At 48.4% G+C, this 19,683-nt stretch overlaps 9 protein-coding genes across 10 annotated transcripts; 3 read left to right on the forward strand and 6 right to left on the reverse strand.

Moving 5' to 3' along the window:
- Positions 1-2,116: 2,116 nt before the first annotated feature.
- On the forward strand, positions 2,117-3,217 carry TrAFT101_009227 (uncharacterized protein). Its single transcript, XM_024901322.2, has 2 exons — positions 2,117-2,375; positions 2,447-3,217. Exons 1-2 carry the CDS (start codon positions 2,227-2,229, stop codon positions 3,078-3,080), a joined length of 783 nt encoding a protein of 260 aa, XP_024755601.1. The 5' UTR covers positions 2,117-2,226; the 3' UTR covers positions 3,081-3,217.
- TrAFT101_009228 (uncharacterized protein) lies at positions 3,206-3,959 on the reverse strand. Its single transcript, XM_024911102.2, has one exon. It carries the CDS (start codon positions 3,956-3,958, stop codon positions 3,263-3,265), a length of 696 nt encoding a protein of 231 aa, XP_024755600.2. The 5' UTR covers position 3,959; the 3' UTR covers positions 3,206-3,262.
- Positions 3,960-5,715: 1,756 nt separating this feature from the next.
- Positions 5,716-6,374, forward strand: TrAFT101_009229 (uncharacterized protein; the record flags this gene model as incomplete). The annotated part of the gene is made up of 1 exon (XM_024902143.2): positions 5,716-6,374. One exon carries the CDS (start codon positions 5,716-5,718, stop codon positions 6,316-6,318), a length of 603 nt encoding a protein of 200 aa, XP_024755599.1. The 3' UTR covers positions 6,319-6,374.
- A 462-nt stretch (positions 6,375-6,836) lies between these two features.
- Positions 6,837-7,279, reverse strand: TrAFT101_009230 (uncharacterized protein; the record flags this gene model as incomplete). Its single annotated transcript, XM_066128585.1, has 2 exons — positions 6,837-7,203; positions 7,266-7,279. The coding sequence occupies 2 exons, from the start codon at positions 7,277-7,279 to the stop codon at positions 6,837-6,839; spliced, it is 381 nt and encodes a 126-aa protein (XP_065984705.1).
- A 525-nt stretch (positions 7,280-7,804) lies between these two features.
- TrAFT101_009231 (uncharacterized protein) lies at positions 7,805-8,413 on the reverse strand (the record flags this gene model as incomplete). Its single annotated transcript, XM_024910318.2, has 2 exons — positions 7,805-8,308; positions 8,369-8,413. The coding sequence occupies 2 exons, from the start codon at positions 8,411-8,413 to the stop codon at positions 7,805-7,807; spliced, it is 549 nt and encodes a 182-aa protein (XP_024755598.2).
- Positions 8,414-9,092: 679 nt separating this feature from the next.
- On the reverse strand, positions 9,093-12,300 carry TrAFT101_009232 (uncharacterized protein; the record flags this gene model as incomplete). Its single annotated transcript, XM_066128586.1, has 7 exons — positions 9,093-9,152; positions 9,212-10,929; positions 10,984-11,109; positions 11,572-11,788; positions 11,855-11,988; positions 12,043-12,199; positions 12,280-12,300. The coding sequence occupies 7 exons, from the start codon at positions 12,298-12,300 to the stop codon at positions 9,093-9,095; spliced, it is 2,433 nt and encodes an 810-aa protein (XP_065984706.1).
- Positions 12,301-13,608: 1,308 nt separating this feature from the next.
- TrAFT101_009233 (uncharacterized protein) lies at positions 13,609-15,258 on the forward strand. Its single transcript, XM_024901335.2, has 2 exons — positions 13,609-13,941; positions 14,038-15,258. The coding sequence occupies exons 1-2, from the start codon at positions 13,911-13,913 to the stop codon at positions 14,985-14,987; spliced, it is 981 nt and encodes a 326-aa protein (XP_024755597.1). The 5' UTR covers positions 13,609-13,910; the 3' UTR covers positions 14,988-15,258.
- Positions 15,095-17,746, reverse strand: TrAFT101_009234 (uncharacterized protein). Its single transcript, XM_024901341.2, has 3 exons — positions 17,515-17,746; positions 17,187-17,339; positions 15,095-17,109 (listed from the first exon to the last, which is right to left on the reverse strand). Exons 2-3 carry the CDS (start codon positions 17,270-17,272, stop codon positions 15,381-15,383), a joined length of 1,815 nt encoding a protein of 604 aa, XP_024755596.1. The 5' UTR covers positions 17,273-17,339; positions 17,515-17,746; the 3' UTR covers positions 15,095-15,380.
- A 649-nt stretch (positions 17,747-18,395) lies between these two features.
- Positions 18,396-19,618, reverse strand: TrAFT101_009235 (uncharacterized protein). Of its 2 annotated transcripts, XM_024908978.2 has the most exons (5): positions 19,401-19,618; positions 19,330-19,348; positions 19,250-19,275; positions 19,051-19,192; positions 18,396-18,998 (listed from the first exon to the last, which is right to left on the reverse strand). In XM_024908978.2, exons 1-5 carry the CDS (start codon positions 19,539-19,541, stop codon positions 18,568-18,570), a joined length of 759 nt encoding a protein of 252 aa, XP_024755595.1. In that variant the 5' UTR covers positions 19,542-19,618; the 3' UTR covers positions 18,396-18,567. The 2 variants fall into 2 exon arrangements, with proteins under 2 accessions (XP_024755595.1, XP_065984707.1); XM_066128587.1 differs by having other exon boundaries at positions 18,444-19,192; positions 19,330-19,550.
- Positions 19,619-19,683: the final 65 nt, after the last annotated feature.

Here is a 19,683-nt window from a genome sequence, read left to right on the forward strand (position 1 = left end):
TGCCAATCACCCAGACAAGTATATCCATTGTTACCATAGTGCTTGCGGAGAGATGTGTGTTTCATTTCAACTCGATCATCCATCGATAGTAGACACGAATAGCTGCACATATTACTTATTTATCTATGCTAACCCATGTTTGACGGCTTGGCTCCCGTTACTGAATCGTCGACGGCTCGTAGTCCCCGTCCAACCTTCGTCTTTTCATCTTAAGCCACTCGCTTTAATTATTTGAGACGGTGGCTGTCCCAAGTCCCGGGGTGAGCAAGATTTGAATTTACAACTGAGACATTTGAAGATCGCTGAAAGGTAAGACATGTTATTTCCAGACCTGGGGGCTAAAGTGATATGATTCGAGAGAATACGATTTGCAGGCTGGGCTCGCATGACCATCCTCCCTGAAGGTCCGGAGCGTGACATCGCGCAGTCGGTAATGACAAATAGCATGTCTAACAATACGAAGGGCTGAATGGTAGCCAAAGCAAAGTTGGGGGTCGTGTATGCAAGGACTATCTCTCCAAAGGAATGAAACATCTCGAAACTCATCATCTTGCCAGCTCTGATGTGTGCAGTTTCTATACGTTGAAGTCAAACAGCCACGTCACCGTTGTGAACCGCTCCGATAGGATAGAATTTGGGTTTTATGAGGTTTATACAAGTCAAAATATGAAACTTGTGCCAACCTCTTGATGAAATGCTACTGCCCGTTCGCTTAGTTAGTGAGAGAGCTAGAGCTTCAGCTGCAAGGGGAGCAAGACCTCCACATCGGATCAAATCCTATACGTCGATCCTATCCACCTGCGAGGGGTTATTATATGTACCGAAATTGTGGAAAGCCAGGGATAACAAAAATATCCCAACCACCACCCACCAGCTAACCGCGTCATGTCTCTGCTGTTCCGCTCAGGGCAGCAGGTGATCGCTGATTGTGGGCAAAAGGCGGAACGAAGAGGCCTTATGTGGAGCCGCGGTTGGAGATGGGGATCGTCCAACGTACATTATTGCGGGCTAAAAGCTGAAGAGGCGAGTCTCCCAAGACATTGCTAGTATATTGGGTGGCAGTACGAGATGCTCTGTGCCATCGAGTTATTTGTCATGATGGTAAAATGTGTAGTGCATACTTCTGAGGGGCAGTTGTGTCTTTTCCTCAGACAAGTCAGCGATTGGATTATGATTTATGCATCTATCAGCCGTTTAAGGGAGCCGCTCTTAGACCAAGATCCAGCCGCTTATCCGCCCTTAGCGTTTTAACCCATACAATACTATTGGCTGGTACGTCTTCTTCACAAGATGGTTCTCATCAATTCTCCGGTTGTCGATATCGATGATTGGTCTGGTGGAGTGTGTGCATAATTTGTATATATTGTGAAGTCACTCCTTACTTACATGAGAATAAGCCAAATGAGGGCAAGGGCTGGGTTTTTGTTGGGTCTCTTCCCGAAATTGACGCTGATAGATGAGACTAGAGGTATTGATTCGCTACTAGATGGGATAACCAGAACAACTCTTACCGCTACTTTGACAAGCTACATCTTTAAGATCAAGAAACTATTTTTAGTTATTCACAGAACAAAGAGTGAGGGTTTCTCAAAGCATGACACTCCTCTCCATGACACTGTAACATCTTGTTTGCGGACTACTTGTATGCCCCTGTATTCGACACCGAACATCTTTCCCACAATTCAAATCAGCAGTACATATACATATGCCAAATCTCGCCTTGTAAAAGCGGACTAAAGATCCAACTACGGCTCGCAGAATGACAAATTCATAGCCCCAGATATTCTGGTGGGTCGTTCAGATCGGAGAAAGATACATCGGCCCAACTACCAAGTACCAGACACAGACAGAGACAAGCCGTTTTTCAGGCCAAACGGGCGCTTGGATCGAGTGGATCGCGCTACTGCACCTCTAAACCCTTGAGATTTGAGATGTAGAGACTTAAAGAAAAGTAAATTGCGTCTTTTCATACGAGATGTCTCAGGAGGGAATCCCGAGTTTGCCGCGAGGTGCAAACTGACAGAGAGACACGGGATCACGGACACTAATTGTTTTTTTCTTCTTCTTTAATGACTGTTGGGTGAGAATGCTGCTTAGAGCTTTAAAAGGGCGAGCTCTCTCTCTCTCTCCCCAAATTTGCATTGTTCCTTTGCAGATCCTCATTAACTTCACTGGCTCTGGTCTCATATATATTTATTGCCCGTTAGATCGATATCAGTATTTGTTATGATGCTTTTCTTTGCCACTATCTCGTTTGCTGCCCTTGCTACGGCATTGCCTGCCAGTGTTCAAATCCAACCATGGATACCAGCTGGGATGTACGATTCTCGAGGGCCGTGCCCGATGCTAAACACTCTAGCAAACCACGGCTACTTGTAAGACTAGCCTTTTGCTCTATCTACGGTGATCTCTTCTTGAACGTTGGAACTAACAGACTGTCTCAAAGGCCTCACAACGGGCGCAACCTCACGGCTGCGTCAATCGAAAACGCTTTTACCAAGTTCCTAAACGTTGAGGCAGGATTTGCGGCAGCCGTCAAGGAATTTACTCACGCTTTCGGCAACAACGTGTTTAATCTCGATGATCTCAATGCGCCAGACATTCTACAGCACATCGCATCCCTCACCCGAGATGATTACACATCTCATGATCCACACATCAGGCCAAATTTGTATCGAATCGAGAGTCTCTTCGATGATAGCCCCTCAACGCATATCGATATCGACTCCATTGCAAAGTCTCGGCTGCGTGTTCAGGCGGAATCGCATCCCAACACCCTTTCCAAGGCTAGATTCGACGCAGCTCTCTTTGAAGCCGCAATGGTACTGGTGATGATGTTGGATCATGCTCCCGATGCTACCAGCAATCCTCCTCTGTCGGCGTACCGAGCTCCCAAAGACCGTTTACGAACGTGGTTTGAGCAAGAGAGGTTTCCTATCGAGCTCGGATGGCAGCCATCAAAGAGGCCAATCAAGTTGGCAGATCTGGATCCTGCAATCAAGGCAATCACCGAGTCAATGGAGCGACAGGAAAAAGAGCGTTCAAAGTCCCGCATCGCGTTGAAGGTAGATGTCGAATAATTTGGCGTATTCTAAATAGTGGTACTAGTTTTATTCTGTGTATATGGTATAATGGTAAATTTATGTAATTATATTAGTCTTATTAGATGATCTTGCTTATGAGACTCTACAAGCATTTATATGAACACCGTCTTGGGACAGTAAATATTTGACCCTAGTCGCTCGTGAAACATCAACTCCCTCTATGCTTTCCATGGGCTCCGTTCGTGCGCCTTTTGCCATTTACTCATCAACTCCTGGTCAAAAGTAACAAGAACCTCAAGATCACCGTTCGGAAGTCTGGGAAATACCACCGGATACCGCTTCGCTTTCAGCGATGACAGTCTTACAGCTTCACAATGCCCCATTTCAACGCCCCAATCGAGTTCGTAAACTCCCTCATCTGCCCAAGAGACAATTGAGACATCTGCAGCCTGTTCGCATAATTTGAGAGTTGTGACATCTGCCTGAGAAGCCAAATGGTTGACGACGCGGTTCATGCTTTGCCCATTAATAACGTTGATACTTTGCCGTACAGCTGCTGCAATATTTGCGATTTCTGACGTGAAGATTTTCTGTTCGGTTGAGCTTCCAATGGCGACAAGGTCGGCTTTCTTTGCGGCTACCAGGGTCACCCCAAAGGAAGCGCCGAGATATTCCCTGGGAAGTGGTGGTTCGTAGCGACTGCGGAAATTAACAGCCGTACGCATGAAATATTTACCATCTGCAGTAGTATTATCATCATCTAGAAATTCAGAATGGATAATAGAGCCCCAGAGGATCGCAGTCAGTATATCGCTTGTAGATACCCATGCGGTTCCATTAGGTAAATGGTTGTTCACTTCGGCTTTCAAACGCTTTAAATACTCTCCAGAGAATTTGAGATATTCAGTCTCCATCTTTGCAGGTTTTGATGGTTGGCCAGAAAGGACAGCCTCTTCTTTGTGAAGAAGCAGCGGCGAATCAGCAGGCGCATCATGAGAGCCTCTCACTATCGCCGTGCGATCTAACCAACTCTGGTCGAAATCAACGCCTTCAGAAGAGCCCGTCCTACAATGGCATGCCCATATCTTCAACAATGAGCCGTATGCTGTGATATCAGCCGTCGAGTGATGTAGGCTAACAGCAAGCAGACACCCTCCCTTCACCAGCGATAAGACTGCGCGAAAAACAGGGCTAGGGGATGTATTGGCCGGACTGAGATCGGCAGAAAACCAGCTCTGGTCATCAAAAACAGACGGTCGAAAAGCACCAGACTTCAAAGCATCGTAATCAACATCCGTGTAGGTGTTGACGCGGAATAAGTCACTCAGTGAGTCACACGGCGAGCTCAGAGCAACGGATCCCTTGGGATGAGCTCGAGCCACTATCCTGGAGGCGAGATATGGGACATCTTTTAATGTGCCCGCGAGACCATCTCGGAGGACTTCGGATATTCGAGGGTTCGACGATGGGAAGCAGAGGATTTGGCTGATGTAGGACCGTGGCATAATCCACTCCAGCGGAGATAGCTGGCTGGGTCCTTGAATAAGTGCCTGTTCCCCCATCGCTGGTGATAATAAACCAGTGACTTTTTAACGTCCAAAATTCTGTGTAATATTTGAGCGGTTAAAGGTTAAAGAATGCTACAAAGGCTGCATGGAGGACAGATTTGGGGGGGTTGTGAAATATGATCGGCATTTACTGTTAGTGCCGGATGTAAGTAAACGTCAGCATCGTCTATCGCACTTGATACAACGCCGATCTAGAAGTAAAACTACCTAGGAGCCCGAGGGTGGTTTTTTGTGAGAGATATGGCAAGACGGAGGTGATGGTAAGAGAGAAAAAAGAGATCCTGTCATAGATTCAAGCTGCTGGTGACTCTTTTTGCTTGGAAAAATCCTCAGCAGAGCTCTTGCCAGAGCATACTTCTTGCCTGATCTCTTACCAGAAAACGCCCCCGCCTCGTAGGTAGTAAAAATATGACCACATTGCTATACATATATTCTATGGCTTTAATGGAAAAGTTTGTACATGACCATACAAGCTTCTATTTACGGCCCGCAGCGGCGGCAGATGGCATTAATCAGAGCAGAAGAGCAAAGCCTTATGAAACAGTTAATGTCTGTGGCAGACTAGGTCGTGGATATGAACACAAAAATTAACACAACTTTGAGAGCCCTTACTTCGGAAGAGATAACGGCTATTAATAACTTATAGCTGCTTTCATTCACCAGCGTTCCAATAACATTTCAAGGGGGGCATAGTAGAGAGCAAAATAGTTCAATATAACGAAATAGCATAGAATTGACTTTAGTCTCATAGAGATCTCAAACCTAGCGCTTCACATCCAATTGACTGCTAGTTTTTCCATCATGGCGTTTGCGGTCCGCAATAGCCGCATGAAGCATCAGGCACCAGCAAGGCTGAAGGGAAAAAAAGGAAAAAAAAAAAAAACGGAAGCCGAAGCCAAAGACCGAGCGATAGGAGATTTTAATTGGCAATATTCCGGATTGTAAGTTGCTCAACCGGACTTTTTCTCAACCGGACTTTATAACTCGGCTTCGTTTCGACGGCAGTGTTTCCGATCTAGTCGTACCTATCTATATAACAGCCTTCGCCACGGTTCTGAAGAACCATTGCCAACCTCATTCTTCATTAAAAACAGCCATTCATCATGACAGCACCCAAATCCATCGCCGTTGTCATCTGCAGCACGCGCCCTCACCGCATCAACCCCTTTGTCGCCGGTTACGTCGCCTCTGTCACCCAGTCTGTACCTCAGACTACCGCAAAGGTAGAATTACTCGATTTGGCAACTCTCAATCTCCCACTGTATAACGAGCCCGTCGTGCCAAGCTACCTACCAGCTGATGATCCCACGCCGCATTATCAGTACGAATACACTCGTGCTTGGTCAGCTCTTGTCCGCAAATACGACGGCTTCATCTTTGTTACACCACAGTACAACTGGTCTGTTCCGTCGAGTTTGAAGAATGCGCTGGACTACCTATTCCATGAATGGAGTGGGAAGCCCGCCGCAATTGTCACATATGGAGCCAGAGGGGGGATTAAAGCCGAGAATCACTTGCGAGAAATCTTGAAGGGGCTTAGGATGAATGTGGTTGAATCAACTGTGGCGCTTAAAATCCCCAGAGGAGATGCCAAGGGGGTAGAGGCAGAGGCGTTGATGAAAGAAACTTGGGAAACTGACGGGGCAGATGAGAAAATCAAGGCGTTGTTTGCCAGCACATTGGAATTTTTTAGAATAGATGCATAGAATCAAGATATACGTTAATACTATTAGCTAGACCTTTTATACTATTTACTTTTTTTTTCCCCGAGGGCTAAGCAGTGGCATAATGTGTATTCAATCCTCTAGTAGAGCCTTCACTACTACTGCTAAAACTTAGAATTTCTCTTCTTATCCACCAAGTAGTTCACTTTCATTTTCACCATAACTCTTCTTTTTAGCAACATCTTTGAGCATAAATGTTTGCTATACAAATTTAAATCCAGCCACTCATGTTGCTGCCATGGATGCGGCGTTCCATTTTGTCCACCTTGTGATGCCCATAAACCCACCCTCTATCAACTACGCACCAAATTCGGCAATGTCCAACAATTTCATTACTACCGTAATATCAACACCCATCTCAATATTCTCTTAGAATATCTCGTTTATAATCCATTGTTTAGCCCGCTTCTATGTTTCAATCTCGAAATCCGTCTTAAAATCGATATATATCCACCTTATAAAAAAGAAACAAACACAAATAAATCGCTCTCTCTGGTATCTCATACGCCCTCAAGACTCTCCCTCTTCCGTCCCTTCGCCATCATCATCGTCTCAATCACATCGCTCGGCACCAGCTGCGGCTGCGCCTCTCCATACCGCTGATGCTCCATCTCCTCCGCATCGATTTCCCCCTCTGCACTTCCTCGCCGGCCGTTTCCAGACGTTAAGCCATGCTGCTGCTGCTGCTGCTGCTGCTGCTGTCTTGAATCCGTCTCTGGTCGCTGCAGCGGTCGCAGCATAGACTTCTCCTCTGGCATTGCCGGCATCGAGGCCTTGGCGTGACGAGTCGCGTCTTCAAGGCGATGGCCGTCTCGGAAAGCAAAGACTCTGATAGAGTGGAATCGATCAAATAACTGGCGCAGCCACCTGTATTATTATTAGCGTCAGCTTTGCTGCAATCCCGAATTGCCATGCCGCCAGCCTCTTACACGGTATTGGTCATTATTATGTAGAAGCACTATCATAAATAGCAATCTGTAGGAAACAACCCGAGGCGCATCTGCATTATACTATATAACCATGAAGAGAATGGAAGCTGAAAAATCAATCCCCCCCCCCCCCCCCCCCCCCCTCCCTGTCTTTTTGCGTCGTCGTCAAGGAAGGCTCGGCAAAGCTGGAAATGCTGGTGCCTAGCTGCCCGTTTCACGATTCGCCGTCAGTGGCGGGAACTTGCATACACTAACACAAAGTTCGCTGATCAGGCAGCAAGTAAGGGCCATATGCCAGACATGTAATTAAAAATATGTTTAATATGCAGATAATGCCTAATAAGCACTTTGGTTGGCCATCAACTCTGCGATACCTGCTGTAAACAGGAGTCACACACGCAATTAATCCATCCACCCATTCATACTCGTGCTCTTGTCACTACCAGTCATAGACAATCTTCCACTTCAAAACACACTTTTGTCACCAGTCATGCACAATATCCAAGTCGTCGTGCACAACACTCCAGCATCCCAGCAACTCACAAAGAAACCTCATTGTCCAACGCATCATACATCGTCTCTCCCGCCAACTCCCCCTGCCTGGGCCCAGCTCCTCTCGCCCCCAGACTCTGCCTCTGCAGCATCTGCCTCTCCGCCAACCTGCTCGGATCATCCTCACTCCCCGGCTCAGCCCTCAGAGCCCTCGCAAGCCCATCGTTCTTCTCATCAGTCTTGTCGCTCATCCCTTCCTTGACCTTCTTCCCATGATGGCCCTTTGCGCCAGTGCTGTGCTGGTCTGCCGCGGAACTGGGCGCCTCGCCCGCAACACCACCTTTTCCTTGTCGACCGCTGGCTTTCTGCTGACCACTGGCTTCTTTTCGACCACCAACTTCGCTCTGGCTGGACCCCGAGACGCCTTCGGGCTGGGCGTTGCGGTTCTCGGAAAATTCGCCTTCGTGTTCGTATGATTCAGCGGCGAGCGATTCCGATTCGACGAGCCCTGCGGCTTCCTGGCTGACTGGAGCCTTTTTACCCAAATCGACCTTTTGAGAGACATGTATTAGCGGGAATTCCTGCTCCGAGGTAGGAAGAGATGCGCATACCTTGGTGCCAGCACCGGGATTCTTGCGTTCTCGCAGAGTAGGCATGTTTGCTTTATTTATCACAGCTTTGCTTCGTTGGACAGGCTATTGATTGCGGATGTATGCGTTGAATTGAGATACCATTCCAAATAGCCATCTTCCAGCCGCTGTGGCTTAAATAACCATTCCGTTGATATACTCGAAGCGCGACCGCGGATGACATCACGACAGCGGCTTCGTTACACCCACGCAATAGCCACGTCAATCAAAGCTTGAGGGTCAATAGCATCTATGAGACAAAGCATAAAATCTCCACCAAAAAGGCGGCGCTTTGCTTCACATTACAGCATTGCATCATAGAAGCCACCCGTCTGGTCTGGTCCTCGCTGATCTCCATCCGGCAATATATGCAAACTCAAGACACGCACATTTCATCAGCTGAGGGAAAAAAGAGCGGCGCGCAAAATTCCATATCTGTGAGCCCAGAAACTTGTATAAAAAATGGCGCAAATTTCATCAACCAGCTTTTTCGTAAAATTCATGCCCTTTAACCATATATACCCTTCCTTATGATATCAATTCCTCACAAGACCCTTCGCAAGCCATTCCAAACACGCCGCCGAACCCTGGTATAAATGTAGAACTCCCTAAAGGGCAAATGCAAAAATGCCCACAAAAGCCAAAAATAACCCGTGTTTTCCACTGTATGAAACTAGTTTACAACCTTTGGACCCATGCTTTTCTTTCACGGCTCTCCCTTAATCTTTTTTGTTGCTTTTGCGGTGCCAATGTGTGTATTGTGTACCTTGACGATGATTAGTTAAACAGTCTAGATATGGAATAAATGATGAGTTCAACTCTTACCTTTGTAGCAAATCTTAAGCTAGTGAGAGTCTCCTTTAGATGAGTCTCTAGAGGTGATACCATGACGAACATGAGTGTCTTGCTGTTTCCACCAAGGCTGTACTGCAGCAGGTGTGTCAGCTTAGAGTTTCGATATGGAATATGGCCTGAGCCTCTTCCCAGTGCCTCAATTACGTCTCCAAGACAGCTCAAACTCTTGTTGATATTCTGCGTCTCCTTCATCCTGTCGCCCTCGACTTGCGAATGCTTTAAGCGCTCTGAACCAGCCAGATCGACCAAGTTGAGCGTGCCCTCGCACCGCTCGCCTGTCGCTGAGTTTTCACCAATGAGCTTCAAAATGAAGACACTATGAGACCGTGAAGATCGCTCATTGGCCTTGGTAGCCGCTACCGATCGATTCTTTTGTGCTTCTTCTAGCATCAACTCCACAGTATCGGCAGAGTTTAGTCGAACGGACTTGCAGTTCAAGATAGTAGTCTGCTTCCGGATTTCGTCATGTCGAATTTCTAATTTCCTTGATGATCGACCATTTGTGGTATGGTCATTGGGGGTCAAGAGATCGTTTAGATCTTCGTTGTAAACTTCGACAAAGGAGCCTTCCATGGTGTACTCCCACGACTTCTCTTTCAATTTCGTTACGGTATCGTAAATCATGTGCGTGGCTCGAGGGATCATGCCATCAGGAGACGACATTGTGTATGTCTTGCCTGATCCTGTCTGGCCGTAACAGAAAATGCACACGTTATAACCGTCCAAGGCGCTCTGCACCAGCTGGGAGATTTCGTCGAATATCTCATCGTTTCGTATCTCTGGCGTAAATACTCGATCAAATTCGAAAGGGTAATTCTTCCTCGAAACGACTCCAAAGCTAGACTTTTCCTCTGGCCCAGCCACCATGATCTCGGCAGAGGTCTTGTCATCTGGATAGGAGAGTTGGGCAACCTCGCCTTCGCCATCTCCAAGAGGCGGTCGCACTCGGCACATGACACGGATATTGCCCTTGAGCTCCTGGTATTTGTTGAAAAGAATGCGTCGCTCAGTTTCTTCCTTCATCAGCCTTTGTCGTGCCTCCTCAGCGACTCGCAGTGCGTCTTGAAGCCTAGACTCCATGGCAGAGAAAGCATCGGATTGTGCCTTGGTATCGGATTCGAGAAATTCGACCTGGGATCGTAGGGAGTTGATCTTCGCTTCGAGTGTTGTGTTTGAAGCTGAAAGCTCGGATATGCTCGTTTGTAGACTGCTGGTAAGCGCCTTCTCACGCTGGAGTTCTGACCTTGTGCCTTGTGCCTCTGTTCGCATCTCTCGCATCTCTCGATCTTTCCTTTGCAGAACAATCTCCATCTCCTGTTGGTCGTTTCCTACTTTGCTTCGTAAACTTTGGAGTTCTTGCTCTCTTTTTCGCTGCTCATCTTGTAGCTCTTCTTGGTGCTGCTTTGTCAACAGTTCGATCTTTTGCTGATGTTCGTTTGCCTCTTGTGTTTTTAAACGTTCTAGCTCCCGAGTCAAGTCATCCATTGCCGTACAATGCTGGCGTAAAAGATCTTCGAGTTCGGTCTTGTGTTTTCTGGTAAGGTCGTCGATTTGTCGAGAGTGGTCCCATTCCAATTTCTCTATCTCATGCTCAAGCTTTCGATTGACTTCCTTTGAAACATCAAGATCTGTCCTCAGTGAGTCGGCCTTGCCCTCTAATCTAGATTTTTCTCCTTCCAGCTCCGAAACTGAATTAAATATTAGCGCCGTTATAAAGCTATGAGGGATCACTGCGTTCGTACCTCGCTTCTTGGCTAATTCAAGAGCATCGTCCATGCCTTTTCTGTCGAGCAGCGTGGTATCCACCATTGCTTTTAGCTCTTTAAACTGCGACTCGATATCGCCGACTCGACCGTCCACATCAAAGGCTACAAATCCAGTCAAATTAGAATCCTTAGTCAGATAATTAGAGCGCATGGGTGATTTGGCAGGGGACTTGTTGGGAGAGTTGGCTTTGAAAAGAGCAATGCATCCTTGAAGCTTTTCAACCTGACGCTTCACCTGCTTGTCGCTTGGCGTCATCAAGGGGCCTCCCTAGGTTCCCTGTACAGCAGCCAAAGCGGATGATATTTGCTTGTTGCTTCTCTTCTCATTGCCGGGACGGTGAATAGTGATGTTGTTTAAAGCAGATGCAATATTCGGGGGCGAAGTTGTCACTTGACTTGTGCTGCGAAAAGAGTCTTTCTCCTCAATACAAAGATTGTTGAATCTCGTTGTCAGAGAGCTATCTCTTGAGGAAGACAAGGTCGATGTAGATTTTGTAGTTCTAATTTTGCGGTGGGAAATGGTGTCGAAAGTGAAACTGGTAAGTTGCTCGGATATGGCCGTACCATTATTGGGTTTCGCATCTTTGTCCTGTTCCTCCTCCTCTCGATGTCCGTATGCCGAACGAGGCCGAGCGACTTGGCTTGCTGATCTCGCATGGTTCGCACGTGTGTTCGGTCTGGGGACGGATGATTTATCTGCGGCGCTGTGCCCGATGCTCTTAGCAAAGCTGCTGATTGGTGTAGGGTTTGCGAGGGCTGAAGCTGGGCGTGGTCGCTTGAGCTATTGGAGATCAGCATTAGAATCACCCAGGATGATTGCTTTGATCTTGGTCTGGGAGTTCCTCACTTGTGATATGCTGGCCAAAGTCTGACCCTTGACTGTGGATCGCGGTATCTTTGGCGTGGCTATTAAAGAAGGCTTCGATGGGTATTCGAGCGCACGTTCGGAAAGAGGTCTGCGCTTCGGTTCGGGTTGAGTTGCTGGGAGGTGTTAGCATGCCGTAGCACTTTGGTGATGATCGTCTCTTTTTGTACCGGACTGGGGCAGCTCGCGCTTCAGGTTCTTCATCCCGGTGGGCGCTGGGATTGAAGATTGAGTGCGAGCATTTTGTTGTGACTCGCTCCATTCGGTCAAACTCCCAACGTTCGTCGTCGGTCCTGGCAAGCGACTAATCTTGGAGACCCGCGTGGTCTGTAGGGCGAGCAACAGTTAGCCTCTGCGATATTTTTCCCTACATTCATAGTGATCCGTGTTTATGCGGAATGGCGAACCTGGTTCTCTGTAGTATCCATCGTAACGATGCCAAAAAATGAAACCTTGGCGTATCAAATCGTCGCAAAAACAGTAGAGCCCGAAAAAGTCGGGAGTCGCGTCAAAGCAATGGGAGCATGCGCCCCAACGATCACAGTTCGCACCGCAGGGTAGGAATATTCAAACGCTGATGGAGGATAGGAGCTTGCAGGAGCGAAATGGTAGGTCTCAGTCTTGACTTTGCCGTTGACCCCCCTGGCACGAATGTTGACCATGTAGATTATGTATTTGCATGGAGCCACTTCTCTGCGTTGGCTTTGTGTTAACGGTGTGGAGAAGGCTGTCAAAATACAATTGTTTACTGCAAGACGCGTGGGCCAGGCAACAGTGGCTGAGGCGCTGTGGCTTGCCTGTCCTAATTAGAGGCGTGTGGCGCAGGCGTCTTACATGTACAGACTCTCTTTAGCAGCCATCGCCAGCGTCATGCGACACTACTGCTACTATTCTACTGCTGGAATAATTACTGCGGTAGCTCACACTAGTGAATGCCCCGTTAGGCAATGATCGAAGCTTGCATCGTATTTTAGCGACGCCGAGTAGTATAATACCTGGTAATGGTATAAAAAGGTTCTCTAAGCAGGCTCACTTCACACCCGTGTATCGACCTGTCAATTTCAGGGGGGTCAAGCAAGAACGGAGAATTGGCTGAATAAAGCCGTTGACAGCTCACTAATTGACATTATATCCGCTGATTTCACATGCTAAAAGACAATGACGTCTCCGACTCGCCGACCTCAGAAGTAAAGACATGTACTGAATACAAGGTTCAGCTGGGTAGATGGTGCCAAGGCGGCTTAGTGCCAGCGCCGCTATAAAGAGATGCTACAGCAGTATATGAATACTATCACATGCCAGCTTGCCTCCCCCTTTCTATAGATTTATAATGTGCATATCCAAAGAAAGATATAGCCTATCAAAATCATTCAATATACTTTTTGTATTCAACAATTCGAGATATTATCATTTCTGGAGATAACACCCATAAATTGTACTGGCAAAGTATCAATCGCAGCGCATGTCAGCTGCCCTCACCAGACACCGTGTTCAATAGCTTGCACTACTACAGATAGATAGGTATTTGAATACGAAGTCCATACCACTAAATGCCAGCGTGTTTCACATATGAAACTCTCTGATTCATGCAACTGGCAAAAGCGTCCAAGTCGTCTCTTCCAAGACACTGCAAAATGCGGCCCCCCACTACTTCCCAGCTCTAAAAGCAGCGCTGCTGATGTAATCCCACCCCTCCAAACCTTCACAGGTCAGCCCCAGGTTATGGAGACCTCTACCCAAGTAGCTCTCCGTCCCACACAAAACCGCATCTCTGGCGATGCTCCACCTAGCCTCGCTGTCTCTTGCCCCCTCCTCTTTATTCTCCCCGACGCGATTCTACTTTGTATTCTCTGTTGAGTGAAGAGGAGAGAAGAGGGTTCCATCCTCTTCGGCTTTGGGCAAAAACTTCAATGCCTCGATAGCGAAACGCCACGTCTTTTATCCACATCCAGACAAAGTCGCTTCTTCTTCTTCTACACCAACAATCGAAGCACATCTCAGAGGATCCAGCAAAGGACAACATTCAGCTGCACCCATCATGGAGAAATACAGCCAGTATCGTGATAGAGGTAACCTCCCTCCCTTTTTATCTTCTCATTCTTTTGCCCAGGATACCCACGCTACAGTCAATAAGACCAAGCAATAACTGACTTATACGCAAAAAGCAACCGGCATCGCGCCCTTCCTCCCCGTCACGTCCGCCAGCTCCGCCATCTCGACTCTCACCCACAGCCTCCTCTTCCTCGTCCGCCTGCCCTTCTTCCTCACCTACGCCTTCACCTACTTCCTCATCTTCCACCCGCTGCCGATCCTCCCCGTCTTCCTTCGCAAAATCGCATTATGGGGCCTCATGGCCATACCGGGAATATGGTGGATCGATCTCCAGCTCGACGGCGTGAAGCGCGGCACGTTGTCTGAGCAGCCGCGCGAGAGGGTGCCTCATCCCGGATCGATTATAGCTGCGAATTTCACGAGTCCGATTGATGCCATCTACCTGGCGGCTATATTCGACCCGGTCTTTACAGTCTCGTACCCGAGAGAGCGCAAGGTCAGAAGGATTGGATTGCTGTCAGCCGTCATGATGGCGCTTGCGCCAGTGGCAACCGGCCCCCCAGCAGGAGCCAAACTGGTCGATTTGAAGGATCTGGTCAAAGAATTCCCAAACCGTGTCATCGCCGTGTTCCCCGAAGGCGGCACCACCAACGGCAAAGCGATCCTACCTTTCAGCCCCAGCATTCTTCAAACTCCCGCCGACGTCCACATCTTCCCAGTCAGCATCCGCTATACGCCTTCCGATATCACGACTCCCATCCCGGGCCAGTGGTTGCGCTTTCTCTGGACCTTGCTCTCTCGCCCCACGACCTGCATCCGCGTGCGCATCGCTGAGGGCCAGACGAATAAGGCTGCTGCGAAGACCAACGGCGACAGCCCTGCCAGTGGATCTGGAGACTTGACCTACAGAGGTGGAACAAGCACTGGCCTTACTGGCGAAGAGCAGAAATTACTGGACTGGATTGGAGAGGCTCTGGCAAGATTGAGCAGAGTCAAAAGGGTAGGCTTGACGCTGGATGACAAGGCTGCATTTGTGAAGGCATGGAGCGGGAAAAGGGCATAAAACATCTTGTACTTGGATGGTTCAAACATTTGTAGGCTAATAGGGCATTGTACATTGTATTTACATCGCGCTGTGGAACGGCCTGCAGCATAGCATCAAAATCTCATTCGCATTCAAGTCGCGCCTGTCTCATGGTCTTCCGCTGCATGTATTGTTTAAGAAGCAACCCATCTTGGATAGCAAACAAAGTATCATCTGCTACTTCTATGAGCATTACCCATTTAATACGTATCAATTATTTTGACATCTCATTCATGAATGAAAACTATTTTGGGCTCTCTCAATCCAATGCATCCAAATATCATGACAAAAACTCCTCAGGCATCCAAATAACCAAACATCATACCCAACACATTCCGCCTTTTTTTCTTCTGATTTCTCGGTTCTCCTGCTTTACGCAATTGGACCATCCGTAACACATCCTGTGCTAGCATCGCTAACCACTCTAGCATACTTGGCCAACGTTCCCTTGGTATATCTCGGCTCGGGGCGCTTCCACTCCTTTCTTCGCTTCTCCATCTCAGCCTCGGAAATCTCTAAGTCGATGATGCGCTGCTCAGCGTCAATAGTAATTGTGTCACCGTCTTTGACAAGAGCAATGGGGCCGCCCTCTATAGCCTCAGGAACAATATGTCCAATGATGAAGCCGTGAGAGCCACCAGAGAATCGTCCATCAGTCAGTAAAGCGACATCCTTGCCCAGGCCAGCGCCCATGATGGCTGAAGAGGGCTTCAACATCTCAGGCATGCCAGGGCCACCCTTGGGGCCGTCATAGCGGATAATGACGACAGTCTTCTCGCCCTTTTTGATCTCGCCCCGTTCTAGGCTGGCAATAAAGTCAGGCTCGGAATCATAGGCACGAGCTTTGCCGACGAATCGAAGGCCTTCCTTGCCAGTGATCTTTCCGACACAGCCGCCAGGGGCCAAAGAGCCACGCAGAATCTGGATGTGACCAGTAGGCTTGATAGGGTTGGTGAGAGGCCGAATAATCTCCTGGTCAGCAGGGAAATCGGGAGCGCTCTCAACGTTCTGCTTCATGGTCTTTCCAGTCACGGTGACACCAGAGCCATCAATGAGGCCCTCCTTGATGAGGTACTTGAGAAGGCCAGGGGTACCACCAATCTTGTGCATATCGGCCATGACATACTTGCCGGAAGGCTTCAGATCGGCAAGGAAGGGCATACGGTCAGAGACGGCCTGGAAGTCATCAATGGTCAACTTAACGCCAACAGAGTCAGCAATAGCAATCAAGTGCAGAACGGCATTGGTGCTTCCACCGAGAATAGTGGTAACAATCATGGCATTCTCAAAGGCCTGTCGCGTTAAGATATCGCGTGGTCGGATATCTTCCTTCAAGAGGTTCCGGATAGCATCACCAACGCTTTCACACTCAGCCTTCTTCAAGGGGCTCTCAGCAGGACTGCTGCTGCTGCCTGGTAGAGTCAAGCCCATGGTTTCAATAGCTGTCGCCATGGTGTTGGCAGTGTACATGCCACCACAGGCACCGCTGCCGGGGCAGGCGTGACGGATGATGTCATATCGCTGGTCCTCGGTGATTTCTCCAGAGATGTATTGGCCATAAGCTTGGAAGGCAGATACAATATCGATGGATTCACCAGATTTTGTGCAGCCGGGCTTGATGGTACCACCGTAGACCATGATGCTGGGTCGGTTGACACGGCCCATGGCCATTACAACTCCAGGCATGTTCTTGTCACATCCAGGCAAGCTGACATTTGCGTCGTACCACTGTCCATTCATGACAGTCTCGATACTGTCGGCAATGATTTCTCTGCTCTGCAGCGAGTATCGCATGCCAGTAGTGCCCATAGAAATACCATCACTGACACCAATGGTGTTGAATCTGTAGGGCACAAGTCCGGCTTTGGCCACTGACTCCCTGACAAGAGCAGAGAGGTCCATCAGGTGCATATTGCAAGGGTTTCCCTCGTACCAAACGGAGGAGATACCGACCTGCGCCTTGCTCAAATCGGCGTCTGTGAGGCCAGTGGCGTACAGCATAGCCTGGGAAGCGCCCTGAGACTTAGGCTGTGTGATGTTTGCGGAGACCTTGTTGAGTTTCTCGTCCGCATATCGGGCTGATGAAGTCGAGAGGAGGCGACTGTATGAGCACGGCGGATTGTTAGCGGATGCGCCTGGCTAATTTGCATTGGCTCCTGTGCTTGGGGGTTTACTTACGCTTGATTCCTCGTAGAGAGGGTGCTGGCCCTTGACAGGGCATTGAAAGCCCTTGATGGGTTCTTGAGCATCGATCTGGCGAGCATCGTGACAACTGCAGGGAGCGACGATTGGTCCTATTATCGGAGCAAGAGTTAGACGCCTGCTGACAGCCTAGCGATGGTTGTATTTGGCATTGAACGAAGCAACTTTGCAAAACTCTCCTGGTGAATTGGACAAAGAGAATGGCAGCTCCCCAACACCAATGTATCGTGACACGAAGAGGGAGCAAAGAAAGTGTGCAAAAATCAACAATGCCTTGGGCGAGCTGCCAGACGTATGTACGTACCTATTCCCAAGCCCAATAAATATCCCAAACTCTCGCGCGCCAATCTCTGCGCCGCGATGCTGCTGCTTTTCCAGAAAATAGGAAGCAGGATAGAGTTGGCGAATTGGTATGACTCGACGCCAAATTGATGTCCAAGTGGCCGGACCGCAATGGCTGACGTGAGTCTCCGATTTTTAGGTCTCTGTCCCTGTGATCTTCCCTGTGATCCGGACAGCTCGCGCGGGAAGCTCTCACTAAAGTGATGGCATGTGGGAAAAAAGTTGCCCCGCACTGGAGCTGGAACTGGCAGCGAGCGTCTGCCAGCAGGTAATTGGCGCCACTCTATTGGCTGGGTCAGAACTTTAGAGGAGATGCTCCCCTGCTAGACTTGGAGCAGCCCAGATTTCTAGTGGCTGCATCTCGCTGTGCTATGGTGGGCTGTTTCGTGCGCCTACAGGAACCAACTTTTCGTGCGCTCCAACTCGTTCCTGGGCCACGCTGAACACCACAAAGGGCTTTTCACTAGTTATTGTTATAGCCTTGATGCTTGTATTTCGTATGACATAAATTTTTTTAGAAGAGAGCCAAATTGATATAAAAACCCTCCAAAAAAATCGCTTTCGGCCTTACTACCGCTGTCCCACTCGAGCAGAGCTGTCTGTGGAGATGCCCAATTTGAAGCCTGCCGATATCGGCATGGCAGGATCTCGGGAGAGGATACATAGTAGTTTAGCACGAATCTTTGTTTGCGATAGAGCATGAGAACATTACAATATTTTAAATCGCCATTCAAAGTTCACTTCTTACTCAGCAGGAGACGACCGAGGCAGACCACTGATTGATATCGTACAGGTAGGTGTTGGTAGATTGGCATAATATCAACCGATATCTTAAAGATGGTGGTTTGCATATAATGGGAATAGCATCACCAATGCTTGAGCAATCAGTCTCGATTAACACCAGCATTCATTGAAAATTGGGATACAGATATGCTAGAGGCTCTCCTCGAAAATCACTGTTGCTCTCACCTCATTAAGAAGGAATTTCATGTAAAACATTATCACCTTTGCGTAATTAGTATTTCTTCTCTTCTCCTTCCTCTTTCTTTGGCTGATCCTGATCTTTCCTCGTTGAAAATATCTCGTCAATGACTCCGAGCTCCAATGCTTCTGTCACGCTTAGATATTTGTCTCTCTCCATAAGATCGTTAATCTCTTCTAGGCTATACTTGTCGAATCCCTTCGCCTTGTTCAGATGATATTGCATGATTTGGTTCGACTGCTCTCTTATCCTTTGGATCTGGTTTGCGTAAATCAAAATATCCGACGCCTGCCCTCTAGTGCCGCCCAATGGCTGGTGAATCATTATGGAGCTGTGCGGAAGAGCACAGCGCTTGCCTGGCGCACCTCCAGCAAGCAGGATAGCTGCCATAGACGCCGCACCTCCGACACATACAGTTGCGACGGGAGACTTGATATAAGACATCGTATCATATATCGCCATGCCTAAGGCCACTGTGAACTTTGATGGCCGTACTGCGGAGGGGAGGAAACGCACCTGACGTGACAGAGCCACCCGGTGAATTAATGTACATCGTAATCGGCTTCTCCGGGGAGTCTGATTCTAGCCATAGAAGCTGTGCCACTATAGAGGCTGACATGTAGTCGTCGATTTCGCCGTTTAGACATATTATTCGTTGCTACGCACGTCAGTCCTTGTGTCTGTAGAAGCTTGTGATGGATGGACATGGCCAAACCTGTAGTAGCTTTGAAAAGATGTCCCCTCGAAGATGTAAGTTCCCTACTCATCCGGCGCAAAATGAAAGATGCAGCGTACATGTTTTTCTGCCAGTTGCCTGTTCCTTTTTAGCCAATTGCCATGGCGCCAGAGCTGATGCCGCCGCTTACTGATGTCTCCTCGATATACGGCATTGGGATGTTCATTGACGGCGCACTGTTGGCAGGAGTAGCAGTGCTGGAGAAACCAAAGGATCTGGCATGTCGCATTGGCAGTGCCCGTAGGGCTGGTAGCAATCTGGATCGTAGCATGTTTGGTAAATGGGCTGATGTCTTGAGCAGAGAGAAGCTTGGAGCTTAGAGGTGGTGACAGCTTAAGCATCGGTAATACCCTGGTACTAAAGCTTATCGCTATCGCGCGTCATCGAAAATTGGTTGCATGCAACATCTGTCA

The sequence above is a fragment of the Trichoderma asperellum genome, chromosome 5 (genome assembly GCF_020647865.1).
Source record: "Trichoderma asperellum chromosome 5, complete sequence".
Lineage (NCBI taxonomy): Eukaryota > Fungi > Ascomycota > Sordariomycetes > Hypocreales > Hypocreaceae > Trichoderma > Trichoderma asperellum.

What these genes read in the sequence shown, in the direction of transcription:
- TrAFT101_009227 (XM_024901322.2), top strand. Translation starts at nt 2,227, where the DNA reads ATGATGCTTTTCTTTGCCACTATCTCGTTTGCTGCCCTTGCTACGGCA. An exon ending in CTAGCAAACCACGGCTACTT is followed by an intron (nt 2,376 to 2,446) that starts GTAAGACTAGCC and finishes ACTGTCTCAAAG; the next exon opens with GCCTCACAACGGGCGCAACC.
- TrAFT101_009228 (XM_024911102.2), bottom strand. Translation starts at nt 3,958, where the DNA reads ATGGAGACTGAATATCTCAAATTCTCTGGAGAGTATTTAAAGCGTTTG.
- TrAFT101_009233 (XM_024901335.2), top strand. Translation starts at nt 13,911, where the DNA reads ATGGAGAAATACAGCCAGTATCGTGATAGAG. An exon ending in CAGCCAGTATCGTGATAGAG is followed by an intron (nt 13,942 to 14,037) that starts GTAACCTCCCTC and finishes ATACGCAAAAAG; the next exon opens with CAACCGGCATCGCGCCCTTC.
- TrAFT101_009234 (XM_024901341.2), bottom strand. Translation starts at nt 17,272, where the DNA reads ATGCTCGCCAGATCGATGCTCAAGAACCCATCAAGGGCTTTCAATGCC. An exon ending in CTCTCTACGAGGAATCAAGC is followed by an intron (nt 17,110 to 17,186) that starts GTAAGTAAACCC and finishes GTGCTCATACAG; the next exon opens with TCGCCTCCTCTCGACTTCAT.
- TrAFT101_009235 (XM_024908978.2), bottom strand. Translation starts at nt 19,541, where the DNA reads ATGCTACGATCCAGATTGCTACCAGCCCTACGGGCACTGCCAATGCGA. An exon ending in TCTTTTCAAAGCTACTACAG is followed by an intron (nt 19,193 to 19,249) that starts GTTTGGCCATGT and finishes TGACGTGCGTAG; the next exon opens with CAACGAATAATATGTCTAAA. An exon ending in GGGTGGCTCTGTCACGTCAG is followed by an intron (nt 18,999 to 19,050) that starts GTGCGTTTCCTC and finishes CAGTGGCCTTAG; the next exon opens with GCATGGCGATATATGATACG.